The 17,688-nt window shown below is 38.0% G+C and overlaps 1 protein-coding gene across 1 annotated transcript in view; it reads right to left on the reverse strand.

Annotated features, from left to right (window-relative positions):
* The window catches only part of Trs23 (trafficking protein particle complex subunit 4-like protein Trs23), a 291,121-nt gene that overhangs the window by 76,847 nt on the left and 196,586 nt on the right, over positions 1–17,688 (reverse strand). Inside the window, exon 4 of the mRNA XM_090377078.1 lies at positions 5,545–5,671. Within this exon, the coding sequence (XP_090233204.1) occupies positions 5,545–5,671 (127 nt within the window). The remainder of the gene's footprint in view (positions 1–5,544; positions 5,672–17,688) is intronic.

Raw genomic sequence — 17,688 nt, forward strand, 5'->3', positions numbered from 1 at the left:
AAATACGTAGATTTACTGGTGCAATTGTTAGGGTGTCCCGTGTTGAATGGGGGCTCTCCAGAAAAACTTTAAGGATTTATTACAATGCAGTTTTCCTCCCTCTAATCACGTATGCTGCCGGTGCATGGTTTCACAGGGCACGGCTCAAACACTTCATTACAAAACTCGCCTCATTGCAGAGAACCATTTTGCGGTGTTTAGTTAAGGCATGCAGGACAGTCTCGACGCAAGCTCTGCAAGTACTAGCCGGAACATTACCTTTAGACTTGCAAGTTACTTATAGAGGCTTTTTATACAGACTGAAAAGGCAGATTGAGACCGAATTTCTTGGAATAACCATCAACCTTCAAGATGATGCTAAAAGAGAAAGAAGGAGACTGTGGAACGAGTTAGTAAACATTTGGCAGTCTCGATGGGACACAGCTCCCGTTGGTGCAACAACGAGAAAATTTATACCACAAGTTTCATTTCTCCTTGATAAACGTGTTCGATTGTGGTTTTGTATGGACATATTCACGTCGTACCTGTTGACAGGACATGGATCGATGAACCAGAGTCTTCTTAGGTTCAATTTATCACAAACAGACCTCTGTTCGTGTGGATTACCAGAGAGTTGGGATCACATCTTGTTTCATTGCTCCCTGTATGACGATCTCAGACTTCCTCTTCAAGCACTTACTAATTTTCAATCAGGACAGGAGTCGTCTCTGCTTCAAAGCTCGGAGTCATTTCAGATTCTTCAGGCTTTCGCTCAAGGCGTATTTCTTCGAAGGCGTTCAGTGTCAACAGATCCCAACAGAATGCAGCACAACGGTCCTGCTGATGCATAGCTGGTTAGATCTCCTTTAATAATACATAAACTCAAATCCTCAAGAAATGAAATTTTCCTCGGCCTGCAGACAAAATTAAGTGCTTTCTTCCTTTTTTTTTTTTTTTTTAATTTTATTTATTTTTATTTATTTATTATTATTATTATTTTTTTTTTTTTTTTTTTTAATTTTATTTATTTTATTATTTAGTTACATAAATGTTTTATTTTAATAATTTTGGTTCCAAATCCAGCACCACGGGTGATCCTTTTTTTTTCTTTTTTTTTTTTTTTTTTTCCCCTCTGGAATGGGCCCCCAGAGGATCCTGGCCTACCTTCTGACAACATTAGGTGGGTCAGAGTCTCTCTTGAGACAGTACGTGCTTTACATGGACTGGCCCACCTTCCCGTGGTGTGGACGAGTACCCAGAATCATCTGTCCAGGTGACTGATGCTTCTGGGTAGCCAAGCGGCCAGAACAGAACAACAAAACACACACATAATACACACAAACCGACGTCACACACATATCTGGCCCATTTGTAGTGCTACTGTTCTTCACAGAGATACGAGGCGGAGTTGAACAAACGTTCTAGGAGCCGCCCTTTACATATACACATGTCCACACACACATGTCCACACCCCTTTAAATATGAAACGATGGGTCAAAAAAGGAAAAATAATGAAAGCGGTGGAGCTACTAAATGTAAATGGCTTACATTAAAAAAACTTGATATTATCAAGTGCCATGAAGATGTTGCATTGTATGCCGAAATTGTGTGGGAAAATGGAATGAATGAAGCCTCAGTTTGAACGATTATTTGAAGGAAGGATCAGGATAAAGAGCAGGGAATTTCTACAGCATTTTACATAATGAAAATTATAACTAAGCAAAGAAGCTCTCTTTTGATTAATATGGAATGTCTTTTATTAATATGGATAGAAGATTGCAATCAAAAGAGAATTCCTGAGTCAAAACATCATTCAAGTGAAAGCCATGAGTCTTTATAACACACTCAAGGAAAAAGAAGAAAATGAAGAGGAGGAGACTAAAGAAATATATACAGCCAGTTATGGTTGGTTTTTCTGATTTAAAAACTATGTTGGGCTTCACAATATTTGTATCTCAGGTGAAAGTGCAAGTGCAAACAAAGTTGCTGTTGCAAGATTTCACAGTGAATTGAAAGACATCATTGAAGAAGTGGCTATAAGGACGAACAAATTTTCAACATTGACGAAACTGGACTGGCCTGGAAAAAAAATGCTATCACCAACTTTTTTAGCTGAAAATGAAAAGGCTCAACTTGGATAAAAAGCTTCAAAAGATCATTTAACACTTTTGTTGGGTGGAAACTCATCTGGGGATTTTAAATTGATTGAAGCCTCTACTCATGTTCAGAGCAGAAAACCAAAGAGCTCTAAAGGGTTGCGTAAAAAACACATTGCCCATAATTTGGCGATCCATTAAGAAAGCATGGATTACAAGAGAATTGTTCACAAATTATTTTTGTCCGACGGTTGAACGTTACTGCAAAGATGAAGGGATGGAGTTCAAATTTTGTTGCTTTTAGACAATGCACTAGGCCATCCACCTGAAATTTCTGATCCCAATGAAAATATAAAAATATGCTTTCTTCGACCTAACATAATGTCTCTCTTACAATCCATAGATCAAGGCGTAATTAGCGTAATAAAGGCACATTTAAGGCATATTATCTGCAGCGAACTTTCTCCCAAGCAATTGAAGACTGAACAGGAGTGAGATCACCATCTTTACAAACATTTTGGAAAAATTATAACATCGCAAATGCGATCAAAAATATACCTACATCTTGGCTAGAAATCACTACTAACAACAGGCGTTCTGTTTGGCAGCATGTTTTGTTCCATTTGGCAAATGACTTCACTGGTTTTGAATCGCAATTTCAGATAATTACCAAAGACACTGTGAAGATCAGAAAAGACTTGGGGTTTGAAACTTTCGACATTGCCAATATAATGACTGCATCGACTCACATGCAAATGACTTAGATGATGCAACTCTCATTGAAATTGATGAGCAAACTGCATATGATGAAGAGGAAAACAATTCTGAAGTGGACAACACTCAATTTGCATCTAAAGAATTTTCAACAGAAGAATTGGGGAAAGTTTTTTGGAGTATGACATGGCCTGCCAAGCAATTATGAATAGAGATCCGAATGTCGAATGTAGCATCAAGATATTGCAAATTTTTCAAGATGGGATTCGATTCTACAAAGACTTGTATGCTGAGAAAAAGAAGAGACGACTTCACCAGACTTCATTATTGAAATACTTAAATAAACAATAAAGCTTTTTTCTCATCTCTCATGATGTTACCTTTTCATTAATAAAATTTTTGCAATATTTTTTTATTTCAAATCCTTTTAATTGGCCTATCAAGTGCAAATTTTTTATAGATTTATTATAATTTGTTTAGAGACTGTTTCTCTGGTACACATTTAATTAAAACCCATTTTAATTATACAGTAATACCCCGAAGTTACGCGATAGGTGGGTCCGACGAAAATCGCGTAAGTCGAATTCGCGTAAGTCGGGGTACAACTTTGCATATAAATACATATAAATTTTGCTTAATTGGGACCAAGGACTAACAAAAACACTAGTTTAGAAGAAAAATATTAATAAAATTGCAGTTCTTTATACATATTAATACAAAATATGTATTAAAAAAACAAATGACTTACGTTAAAAAGTTATTTCGATGTCGATGGCTTCATAAAATCTAACAAATTCGTCTGACGACACAGCGCGTTCTTTTTTTCACGCAGAATTTCTTCGTAGCAAGCTAATAATTTTTTTATTCCTTGCTTTGTAGCTATAACGCGTTCTTCGTTGGAGTCTGTTTTCTAAAATTTTTAAGCCCTTTACAATTGAGCCCTTTTCAATTTTCAACCTCTCAAGTTTGCAATTGTCATGTGCTTTTCGCCGTTGCTTCGTTTAGGCCTGTAGCACGTGCAATATCACATGGTCTTTCATTTCGCTCAAAGCGTTTCACAATTTCATATTTTTTCTCTATCGACAGAGGCGGACTGGCCATAAGCCTTACCGGGGAAACCTCGGTGGGCCAGTGTGATTTTGGCCATAAACCATAGTATGAGGCCACTATAAATTTTCCCGGGTAAGAATTTTTGATCCAGTCCGCCTCTGTTTATCGATAATTGCTTTTCTTTTTCTCTCTGAATCTGCAGTGTCTTCACCAGTACGCTTCCTTTTCACACCTTTTAATTAAGTATTTTACTCATTTTTAGGGAATAAAGCACAATTACAAAACGAGGAGGCACGCTTGATACGCATAAACAAACCTGCGCGCATGTAGCAACTGAATAAACAACACCATAAAGGCAGAGATACACTATTAACACCTCACATTTCTAGGGGTTACTACCATAAAACAATAAAAATCCAGTTGCGTTTCTGCTAGTGAAATCTGTTATAAACTGGTAGTAAACTCGATCTAATTGCACTTGCGATTATACCGATAGCTGGAATTGTGTTGGTTTTTACGTTATTATGGTGAAATGTGTTTCCCCTTCACTGATATAAAAAACATAAAAGCAGCAAAGTTGAATTTTGTTCATCTTTCGCTCTCATTCTCCGCCGTCGCACCGTATATCGATAACATATGAAAAACGACCTTGAAGATAGTGGGTGGCAGCGTTGCCAAACGAAAAAATCAAGAACCGCGTAACTCCGAGTTCGCGTAAGTCGGGGTAGCGTAAGTCGGGGTATTACTGTACCTCAATCAGCATGGCTTCACATAACACGGAACAGTTTTGGTACCAATTATCAATGCTATGCGGGGTATTGCTGTATTTGTCAGCAATTTCTTTTTTTGTTTTGCATTTTCTCTCAATTTCAACTACAAGATCGGATACCTCTATTTAAGCTGTTTTCCACACATTTATATAGGTTGCAATCACAAGTATACATCTCTTTCTTCAGTTATCATAAATTAATTGTATCTTGTCTTCCAGCTGAAATTATGGAAATTTGTGAATGATCAATAAAATATTTACAATACAAAAGATCTTTTTTTTATTTTGTAATCAATATATACAAATCAAAATACCTAAAAAGAAACGTGAGGGATATTTCACATAAAATCGTCTACCATGCGAAGTGACGTCATTTGTTTTTTCTTCACCTCAACCAAGGAAATCTGATTGGTCATGAAAAATATGAAGCGGAAGTGACATCATTCGCAGCCTCCACAAGATGTGAATTATCGTAACTTGTATTGTTGCAATCACACTTTTTGTAGCTGCCATTTTATTGTAGATGCTGCCATTTTATTGTAGATGCTACCATTTGATTGTAGCCATTCAAATGGCTACAATGAAATGGGTAATTAGGCTACTGGCTTGGATTTCGCTGAGTTTGCATCATTTAGGAAGTGATGTAATTTGCTTCATTTCTGCGTGATGGCAATCATGCAAAGCTATCAGTTACACTAATTTTATATAATTGATAAGTTGTGATTAAGTTGCATTCTCAAAGAGTATTTAGTAAAGAAGCAATACTTCACTTGTCAAGAGAATTCAATCAGCATGCAAAAGTACAATTCTTACTCAGCTGCTACAGTTGATGAAGTTGGAATACTGTTTGAATGTCTGGACAGTTACAAATAAGATCTATATTTCTGATTTTTGAGGTAGCAAAGATATATAATTATCTTGTGTCAACATGCTTACCTGATAGGCATTTCTAAAGAATAAAATGGATTTTTTAATGCATAGTCTGCATAAATTTCATACATTCTTTTCAAAAGGTTCTCTATACCAGCTTGTTTTGGATCAGCTACTACTATAAATTTTATTCCTAAAAAAATAAAGAAATACAATAAACTAATTAATTGAAAAACACCCAAAACACAGGTATATTTCCTATTTAAAATTATTCAGCTAATCCTAAATTACGAGATAAAGTATGACTTAATATATTAAATTATAATGACAGTATGAACACCCATGTAAATAAAAGTTTTAAAAATTTAATCTATTCTTAGGTTGGAGGTCCGATTATATCCATTTTAATAACAATATTTTTTCGAACAGAGAATTTTGATAGTTGAGAAAAACAGATTGCATATTTTTTGAGGGGGGTGAGGAAAGGGGATTTGATTCTTAAAAACCAGATCTTGGAATGTACTGGTTAATATTAGTATTAGTAATGGCCGCATGGTGCAAGAAAGCCTATGGCTTATGCTGCACCAGCAAAAAAAAAAAAAAAAAAAAACAATGATAACAAATAAAAATAAATAATAATAATTAATAAAAGAAAAGGAAATTAAACCTATCATCCCAGGCGCTTCCCACCCAAAGGTACTATCCACATGACCTTTCAATTTCCCCAAACTGCCAGCCTCTACCACCCATGTAGGCAACTTATTCCAGTAATTTATAACTGGCTGGCTAAAATAAAACTTCCTGCAGTCCAATCTAAACATCCCCCCCCCCCGTAACTTGAATTTATATTCCCTACTTCTAGCATCTTGAAAATTGAATCTATAATCTTGAAAATTTCATCCTCATTCATTTTACTGATGCCTCTCAGAGCCTTAAACACCTCAATCAAATCTCCTCTAAGGTGTCTAGTTTACAAACTCTGTAACCCACACATTCGAAGTCTTTCTTCATAAGGATGCCCTTTTGCCGATCTCTCCAGGCGAGTTACCCGTCTTTGCACCCTTTCAAGAAGCTCGATGTCTTTCTTTAGGTGCGGTCTCCATACTTGAATACAGTATTCCAAGTGTGGTCTAACAAAAGCCTTATATAATGGGATTATCACGTCCCTATCACTACTTGCAAAAGTTCGATAGATCATCGATAGGACACCATGGGCCTTCCTTGCAACCTGTTTACAATGCTCAAAGAATTTCATGTCTGACCGTATCGTAACACCTAAGTCCCTTTCCTCCAGTACTGGGTTTAGTTTAACTCCACCGAGTGAATAAGTTATTTTGGGATTACTGTTTCCCAGGTGTAATACCTTACACTTTGTTTGATTAAAGCATAGCTGCCATTTTTCTGACCATTCCTCAAGTCTATCTAGGTCTCTCTGAAGAAGCTCAGCTTGAGTGTTCATTAACTACTCTACCAATTTTAACAACATCTGCAAATTTAGACATCCCACGCCGTCTATCCCTTCATCGATGTAGTTTATGAAAATTAAAAACAACAGTGGTCCTAATACTGATCCTTGGGGAACCCCACTTCTTACATCAACCCAATCTCAGGAATAGACGTTTATCACAACCCTCTGCCTCCTGCTATCCATCTAAGGATTTTCCCACTGATTCCAACCTGTTCCAGCTTACAAAGCAACTGCTCATGTGTGACTGGGTCAAAAGCTTTGCTGAAATCTAAATTAACAATGTCGAAATTATTCCCTAAATCCAGCTCATGAGTGACCCTTTCAAAATAGTGAAATTCATGTTTAACCAGATTTGTTAAACATGATTTTCCCTTTACGAAACCATGCTGAGTATCCTTGAGAATTTCAATTCGATCCAAATGATCCTGAATTCCACCCGTGATCATTGCCTCCATGATTTTCCCTACCACTGAAGTCAGACTGACAGGTCGATAATTTCTCATTTCACTCTTAGAGCCACCCTTATGTATGGGAGATACATAAAGGTAGGAGATACATTAAACGTACATGATCTGACGATTTGTTGGAAAAATACAGGACCATGCTGAGGAAATGCTGCGAGCTAGGCCACAATGTCTATGTGTCTGCAATTCTGCCCAGACACGATGGTAGGGATTATATGTTAAAAGCCTTGTGGATTAACTCAAGACTTGAAGGACTCTGCAAGGCTTTAGGGGGGAAATTTCAATTAGCATGGCCCACACTTGTAGGTAGAAGGAATTTGTTTTGTAGAGACGGGATACACTTAAACAAAGGTTGTGTAAAAGTTTTTGCCAGTATTATTGAGAATACCTTAAAGGTTCAGTATTACCCACATCCCCCCTAACTGCTAGTTAGGGGGTATGTGGGTAATACTGACACGCGTTTATCTGATAATTTTGGTCAAAGTAAGTCTTGCACATACCTCAAGAATTCTTATCTGTTACCCCAACTTGACATATCTAGATGTTCTGGGGGCAGAAATGTTTCAAGTGAGCGGGTAGTTAATGCCAGGGAAGAGAACCTAAAAAACTTCAAGGGTTGTGTTAGTGTTGTTAAATATACAAGAACAGTAAGTCTTAATTGTTTATATAGTAATGTTACAAGTGTCGTCAATAAATTTAGGAAGGATAGGGTAGATAGAAGGGGAGGTGGGGTAATGCTTCTTATCAGAAGCAGCGTGAGTGTGACGATAGCTTATCCGGATTCAGACGTTTCACATGCTAGTATAGAATCTGTATGGTGTGAGATAGATGGAAACAAAGGTATAATGCGAGTAGGAATAATCAACAGACCAAGTGATTGTGAAGATTATGACGAAAGCCACTACATGCAAATGGGATGGGCAAGTAAGCGTCAATGTCTTATTATGGTTGATTTCAATTTGCCTCTGATTGAAGTAAATGGGAAGGAAACTCGACATGGGGAACAAAATTTTTAAATCAACTAGATGACTTATTTGTATCAACATGTCAGGGAAAGTACAAGAGAAAAGAATATCCTAGACCTCACATTACCCATGAATCAGATGACATAACAGGGCTGACAGTAGAGAAACCAGTAGCTGGAAGTGATCACGGAGTTTTACAGTGGATGATGATGAGAGAGGTAGCAGCAGTAAATGGCAAAGGAATTGGGTTTTAATTTCAGAAAAGGAAATTACACAGCCTTAAGGTACTACATGGCCTCTACTGTTAGCTTGAGGGGGATACAAGGACTAATAGATTAACATTAGCCACTGGCAGAGGTGAAAGTGATTCTTGCACTGCTGCTATTGGAATGAGCAGAAGCCTGGAAAACAAGATGCAAGATATTTCAGAGACTGCTGGGAGTCACTGCGGTACAAGTAAACACATTGGTTGTGTGAGGGTAGCTAAGAAAAAGAACAAGTGCATGTATACTTGAGTGTACACCAATGCTAGGAGTGTGGTAAATAAATTTGATGAATTTGAGGTATTGCTCAAAGCAAAAAGGCGGATATTGTTGGGATATCAGAGACGTGGTGTCACACAGATATAAGGAATGCAGAACTAGAATTTGGGGAGTACAATGTCTACAGAAAGGATAGACAGGATAGGAAGGGAGGAGGGGTTATTAAGAAGCTATTTTAATAAGCACATAAAATCCAAGGAAGTGAAGCCAGTCGACATCGCTGGACAGTGCAGTATCGAGTCAGTTTGGTGTGACATAAGCATTGGGAGATCAAAATTGAGAGTAGGAGTGTGCTATAGGCCTAATGTCTCTGATGAGTATAATAAGAAACTGTACAGGGAAATAGAGTGGGCCAGTAAACCAGAGGGTCTTATAATGGGGGATTTTAATTTCCCAGATATTGACTGGAATTTGTGGGTTGGTCACTCACACACTAGCAAGGCTTTTGTGGATTTATTGGATGATTGTTTTCTACATCACCATGTTAGGGAAGCAACTAGAGGAAGTAATACTCTTGATTTGATAATCAGTAGTGATTCTTCACACGTTAAGAATCTGCAGATAAAGGAACCACTAGATGGCAGTGATCACAGTGTGCCGAAGTGAGATATACTCAAAGAGGTAACTGCCATCAGGAGTAAAGGAAAGGGTTATTGCTTTCGTAAAGGTGACTACGATGGTCTGAGACAGTATTTAAATTCTATACAGTGGGACCAACTGATGATGTTACCAACAGCAAATTCAAAATGGGAAGCATTCAAAGACCTTATCTTGGAAGCTACTAGGCTTTACATATCAACTAAGAAATATTGTTCAAGGTTTACGCCTAAATGGATGTCAGATGAACTAATAAGAAATTTGGCAGAGAAGAAAAATGCATGGGATACATACAAATTAATGGGTGACATGGAAGCCTATGATAGATATAAGTTGGTCTGTAACCAAGTCACAAAGGAGATTAGGCAGGAAAAGGCAGATTACGATAAATCTTTGGCAAGGGATGCAAAGAAAAACAGCAAACAGTTCTTTAGTTATGTAAACTCTAGAAGGAAGGGGATGAATCAGATTGGTCCACTTGATATCGTTGGTTCAACTGTTGATGATCCTCCTCAAGTAGCTAACAAACTAAATTAATATTTTGCATCAACATTCACACACAAGGAGTTATTCAGCGAAAGGAATGCCAGAGGTGTATTCAACTCTGGTAGTAAGCTAGATAATCTTGTAATAATGAGAGTAAAGTGGAGGAGAAATTATTGAAGATAAACACAAGAAAGGTACCTGGGATGGATGGGATCTATCCAGTTATATTAAAGGAGGCAGCAAAGGAAGTAAGCAAACCCTTAGCCATAATTATGAAATCTTCCTTGGACTCCGGGAAGGTACCCATAGACTGGAGATGTGCAAATGTGACCCCAATTCACAAAGGAGGATCAAAGGTTGACACAAGTAATTATGGACCTGTGAGTTTAACTTCCGTTCCAGGAAAATTAATGGAGGCACTGGTTAAAGAAGCACTGCAGGATCATCTAGACAAGACTTCAGTTATAGCTCGGACACAGCATGGTTTTGTTAAGGGAAAGTATTGCCTGACTAATTTGACTGGATACTATGATGCAGTCACAAAAGAACTGGATGCAGGAAATAGCTCTGATATTATATACTTAGATCTAAGAAAGGCTTTTGATACTGTTGCACATGGAAGACTGCTGCACAAATTGGAGCAGTGTGGCATTTGAGGCAAATTGCTGCTAGGGATAAAGGGGTGGTTGAGAGGGAGAAGACAGAGAGTGGCAATCAATGGACACTGCACATCGGGGACTAATGTTATTAGTGGAGTCCCTCAGGATTCTGTGTTGGGTCCATTATTGTTTTCTGTATTTATAAACGATACTGATGATGGTATATCAAGCTTAATGTCCAAGTTTGCAGACGATACAAAGGTTGGCAGGGTTGTTATGGACACTACTGATGCTATGCTGCTGCAACAGGATTTGGAAAGGTTGAGCAGATGGGCTGAGAGGTGGCAAATGACGTTTAACATTGACAAATGTAAAATACCACATATGGGAAACAGTATCCCCAGAACAACGTATCAACTCTGTGGTACTACACTGACAGTGGTAAAGAATGAAAAGGACCTGGGGGTAATTGTTCAGGCAGATATGAAAATTCTCTGAGCAGTGCAGATGGGCTGCAAGAGTAGCTCATGGTGTCTTTTCAATGATATACAGGAATTTTTCTAGCAAGGATAAGGAGGTGATTATTCCCTTGTATAGGGCAATGGTCGGGCCACACCTTGAGTACTGTATACAGGTCTGGAGGCCTCATTTCAAGAAGATGTAGAGCTGCTGGAACGAGTACAGAGAAGGGCAACAAGGTTAGTGAATGGAACAAAGGGTTGCTCTTACGAAGAAAGGCTTAAGTTTTGCAAATTACAGTGTCTGGAGACTAGGCACCAGCGAGGTGATCTGATAGAGGTGTATAAAGCCTTGAATGGTTTGAGCATGCTCAATGCTGATGGGATTCTGCCTGTTGCTCAGAATAATCAATTGAGATGGCAAAAAAAGCAAATTGAGGAAAGATAGATGTAGGATAGATGTGCAGAAATTTGCCTTTAGCCAGCGGGTAGATGGTTGGTGAAACAGACTTCCATCCCTTGTTGTGGAAGTTGATAGCCTAAAGAAATTTAAGGCTCAGCTGGACAGGTATTTCGAACAAACAGAGGGGTGAATTGGAAGTTTTTTTTTTTTTTTTTTTTCCTGGCTGATGCTGCATAAGCTTGCTTTCTTGCATCTACTAATGCTAATGCTATTAACTGGGTAGATATCGCACAGAGAATGAATACATTTGAACTGTGGTATACTTTTAAAACATTAATCACAGATGCTTTGAATGCATATTTACCATTAAAAAAATACTCCACGAGGAGGGTTCCAAGTTGGATGAATAGTGAAGTTTCCACATTACTTGAGCAGAAAAAGGTGGCATGGAAAGGTTACAGAGCAATAAAAAGTACTGAAGCCTAAAACAGCTACAAGATGATCTGTAATAGAGCTGCAGAAAAGGTCCGACAGGCAAAGGTAGTTTATGAGAAATCACTAGCAAAACAGAGCAAAGGGGGGGGGGAGGGGATAAGAAATTCTTCGCATATACAGTGTAACTTCCCTTTAACGGACAGCCATGGGGAACGAAAATGTGTCCGTTAGAGAGAAGTGTCCGCTATCAAGAAGTCTGAGAGAGAAAGAAAAAAAAGAAAAATCGTTAAACGTTTAATGTAAAATTAAATTAAAATATATACAGATTTTGAACAATATTTTTGTAAATAATATACAATTACATACACAAGAGATAAAGAAAAATCGTTAAATGTTTAATGTAAAATTAAATTAAATTATATACAGATTTTGCACAATATTTTTGTAAATAATATACATACAATTGTGCTATGCATATTATGACTTTATCTTAAGAAAAATACATACAGTAATCACTTATTTTCTTCTGCACCTTCTTCCGGCTGATAATTTTGTTTTCAACATTTGTTTGGAGTGAAGAAACCATCGAAAGTCCTTCAGGATCTTCTTCAGCGGCAAAAAACATTTTTAAACGATTGATTTGTATAAGCGCTTCTATTTTCATCGGTGGTTCGTCGTTAATATGTTCTTCGACAGAATGACCTCCTTCCATTTCTTCATCCTCATGAGGAACTTCTTGAAAAATATCAATGATAATGTCGTTGATATCTAGAGCACCATCTTCTGTAGTGAGGTTTGAGTCTATATCTTTGTAGCCAGGGTCACTTGCAGCGGAAGTATCGTACATTATCAATAGATGTTGAAGTTCTTGTTCTTCTTGGTGCTCCACATTGCTGTTCAGAACTTCAATTTTTGTGTTTGAGAAGCCAGACTTTACAAAACAGTTCAAGACAGTTTGTTTTCTAATTGCGTTTACTGAAGAGGAAATCCACTGAATCACATCTAGGATGCGGATTTTCTTTGCAAGGTCACTCGCACATGTTACATCGTTCATGTTTGCAATGAGATGTCTTAAAACACGTTTTCTGTAGTGAAGTTTAAAATTTTTTATTATCCCTTGATCCAAGGGCTGACACTCTGCAGATGTGTTTGGTGGCAGAAAAATGATTTGAATGTTGGACAATTCAATGTGTGGGTGAGATGCAGCATTATCCATGAAAAGAATAATTTTTCTGTTTTGACGAATCATGTTTTGGTTAAAGTGACTTATCCATTCGCTCATGATATCTCGTGTCATCCACGCTTTTTTATTAGACTTCCAGTCAACATTCAAAAGATTCAACTTTATGCCCTTGAAACAACGAGGATTTTGTGGTTTTCCTATAACAAGAGGTTGTTCAAAGTCTCCCAGCATATTTGTACACAATAGTACAGTCAAGCGTTCCTTAGAAAATTTTTCCGCCCTGGCACTTTTCGTTTTTAAGACTCATTGTTTTTCAGGAAGAGCTTTAAAAAAACAACCCTGTTTCGTCACAGTTGTAAATATCCTTAGCTTCAAAATCACGACATAAATCTTCCAATTTGACGGTCCACTCTGTTACAACCCCAGTATCAACAGATCCACCTTCACCACTTACGTGACAATTTTCGGGAATGATTTTTGAACCTGATCATTTCCATGTTGCCAAAATTGTTTGAGCATTTCATTTTTTTTCTTTAGGATGTCGCTTACCTGCGTCTTCCCGATTTTGAATATTGCAGCGAGATTGCGAACACTATTTTTTTGCCGATCATAAACATTAATGAGTTCGACTTTATCTTTTAAAGTTAAATGTTTAAGAGAAGACATTGTGCACTTCACACGACACTGAACAAAACTGAAAACTGAAACTGAAAAGACGAAAGGCCGACCATGTTTCCCCCCCCACCCCTGCACACACCGAATTCATCAGAAGTTTTACACATGCCTCAAAATTCTTGAAAAAGGGTTTAGAACCGCAACGTAAACCTTGATAAAATTCAGAGAATTGGAAATAGAAAATAAACACATGATTGAGGCAATACGTGGAAGAAACGTTCCTAGAAAAAGGGCCGTGAGTTCGCCCGAGGAGATCAAATTAAGTGCTAATCTAAACGAAACAGTGCAGATTGCCTGTCCGCGTCCGTTACAGAGAATGTCCGCTAGACAGAAGCTGCAAACACGTTAAAACCAATGGAGGTGTGTTGGGGAATTTGAAAATGTCTGTTGTAGAGAGATGTCCGTTAGGAGAAGTTTCACTGTATAAATGCCAAGAAGGGCAAGACAAACCAGATCGGACCTTTACGTAAGGGAAAGGGGATAGTATTAAATACACTAACTGCCATTGCAGATGAACTCAGTTATTTCGCATCGATATTTACAAATGTAAAACCTTTTGTGGCAATGGTAAATTGTGGGAGCGAAGTTGAAAAACATGTAATTAATGATATTGAAATTTCGCAAGATTATTTAATGAAAAAACTTTCGAGCCTACAGGCCAGTAAGGCTCCTGGAGTTGATGGAATATACCCTATAATCTTAAGGGAGGCGGCATGTGAGTGCATTGAACCATTGAGGCTAATTATGCGAGCATCACTAGACTCTGGGGAGATTCCATTGGATTGGAAAAGTGCCAATGTATCTCCAATGTATATAAACTAGTTCCTTTAGGTGAACTTTAAAACTGGGCTATTTCACATCTTTACAAATCTCAGGACTAAGTTCCTTTTTTTGTCTCACAAACGTCATTTCTACATTTTAAGTTCCTCTGATGATTTCAGAAAAACATCCTGTTAACTTTTTTAATTTCACCATGACTGTCAGTTAGTTACCTTACACACAGCATTCAAGAGCACCATCTTTGAACAACCATACTGTCATACCATTAGGCTCCTTTGATTTTTTGGGCACCCAATTGTGGCAGACCTCACGGTAAGGTAGTTTTGCAACCTCTGTCACCCAAAGCTTAAAACTCAGGCAGGAGTCACCTGCATGCTGCTTTAATCCCCTACCCTTATAATGTTCATTGCAAAAATGTTCTCTGGAGCCTGACATTAACATACCGGAAATCTTCACCTGGTGTTTCCCTCCACCACAGTTATATACTCAGCAATGCTTTTGGAACAAAATAACATACTGGAGCTTTCTGACAGATTCCTACCTGCACAAGGCCTAAATTCTAGTTCTTACAATTCAGCAGTTGGATTGCAACCTAAAAATATTTTCCACAAACACTAAGTACAGAATTATCCCTCCTCTACCAAGGCACATGTAGATAAACAATACCCTCTCCATCTCTTGGTGACAAGCTGATGACAAGGGTGTCATCAGCTGTGGTGAGCAATGGTCACAGGAATCGCAGCCTACCTGAGTGCTGGAAGTTGTCCTTAGCCTTCAACCAATTGCATATTGTGACATTCATCACAAATTGGAGGCATGTGCCATTCATCACCACCATCAGCTATTTTCAATCAGTGCAGAATGAAGGCCTCTCCAGAAACTTTCCAGTTCCTTCTGTTTTGTGCAATGGCCATCCATTTACTACCCACAAACTCACGAATTTCATCTATCCATCTCCGCCGTTGTCTTCCACGTTTTCTTCTAGCTCCTCTTGGGTACAATTCTGTTATTTTCTTAGTTCATCTGTCATCATGTTTTCAAGCTATGTGTTCTGCCCAAGCCCACTGTAGTTCTTTAGTTTTGATAAGAATGTCCTTTACTTGAGTTTGCAGCCTAATCCATGTGTTTCTCTTCTTATCTAACAGTCTGATTCCCAATATAATTCTTTCCAATCTTCGCTGTGTAGTTCTCAGCTTCTCTTCCATTCTTTTGGCAAGTGCCCAAGTTTCACTTCCATAAGTCATGGTGGGGAGTATAAATTGGTTCATTCTTTTACGTTTCAGACAAACTGGGAGGGGCGCCTCCGTAGCCAGGTGGGCAGTAGCAGCACACGCTTCTTGATTAGACTGGGGTTCGAGCCTATGCCCACCAAATATGGAGGATGCGGAAAGGTCAGGCAATGACCACCGCATATCTCCGGAGCAATATGGCCTTAGTTGCTAATGCTCCTAAAAGCCAAATAACAACAAACAAACAAACTGGGATATCTGTAATAATGATAAATATGTGACTATATTTCCTGACTGCTATCCATCCAAAATTTATTCTTCTCTTGACTTCCAAGCCATTTATCATTATTACAGATAATAACTTGTCCCAGATAAGTATATGACTCCACCTTTTCAATTACTGCTCTTTCAATCATTATGTCCCTTTCTGTGGCATACTTGTTCATCATTACTTTTGTTTAAGCCATATTCATCTTTAGTACAAATCCTTACTAACTGTGCATAACTCATTAAGATTTTCCTCTAATTCTTTGCGATCGTGGCTTCAATGTCATCTGCAAATCGTAAATGGTTTAGGTACTCTCCATTCACATTGACTCCTTTCTGCAACCAGACTAATCTTCTGAAAGCTTCGTCAAGGGCAGCAGTAAATAGCTTCGGAGATATTGTCTCCTTTGGAGATATTGTCTTTCTTGATTTTAAATTTGCTACTGTCGTTGTCTAGTCTAATAAAGGAGGTAGCGTTCTCATATATTTTCTTCAAAATCATAATATATGGGGCATCTATGCCTTTTCTTTCCAGTGCCCGAAACATTGCCTTATGATGTATGGAGTCAAATGCCTTTTCATAATCCACAAATGCCAGACATAATGGTGCGTATTGTGACATTCATTTTGGGTAACCATGCCTTGCCTGACATTCATATGGGGTATCTATGCCTTGTCTTTCCAGTGCCCGAAACATTGCCTTATGCTGTATGGAGTCAAATGCCTTTTCATAATCCACAAATGCCAGGCATAATGGTGCGTATTGTGACATTCATCACAAAATTGAGGCATGTGCCATTCATCAACATCAGCCATTTACAATCCACTGCAGGATGAAGGCCTCTCCATTTATTTTTTTTTATGAAACACGATACACCCCAAACACGAAAATTATTGAAACCTATAGTACTTAGTACCGTGCATGGGTTGAAGGAGAAGTATTGGGGGGATGCCGGAAACTTTGCTCTAAAGACTAAACATGGGTTTCACCACTTCAAGCCTCCAATAAGCAAAGTGGTGGTATTTCACTGAGACAGTATTTAAATTCTATACTGTGGAACCAACTGATGATGTTACCAACAGCAAATTCAAAATGGGAAGCATTCAAAGAATTAATCTTGGAAGCTACTAGGCTTTACATACCAACCAAGAAATATTGTTCAAGATTTAGGCCTAAATGGATGTCAGATGAACTAATTAGACATGTGACAGGGAAGAAAAATGCATGGGATACATATAAATTAACATGTGACACAGCAGCCTATGATAGATAGAAGCTGGTCTGTAACCAAGTTACAAAGGAGGTTAGGCAGGCGAAGGCAGATTACGAGAAACCTTTGGCAAAGGATGCAAAGAAAAACAGCAAAGAGTTCTTTACTTATGTAAACTCTAGAAGGAAATCAGATTGGTCCACTTGATATCAATGCTTCAACCTTTGATAGTCCTGCTCAAGTAGCTAACAAACTAAATGAATATTTTGCATCTACATTCACATATGAGGAGTTATTCAGGCAGGGGAATGCCAGAGGTGTATTCAACTCTGGTTGAATACACCTCTGGCAGTATAATCTCGTAATAACTGAGTATTACGAGATTATACTGAGTAAAAGATGTATAATCTCGTAATAACTGAGAGTAAATTGGAGGAGAAATTGTTGA

Source organism: Mastigoproctus giganteus, chromosome 7 (genome assembly GCF_048544385.1).
Source record: "Mastigoproctus giganteus isolate SK-2022 chromosome 7, ASM4854438v1, whole genome shotgun sequence".
Classification (NCBI taxonomy): Eukaryota; Metazoa; Arthropoda; class Arachnida; order Uropygi; family Thelyphonidae; genus Mastigoproctus; species Mastigoproctus giganteus.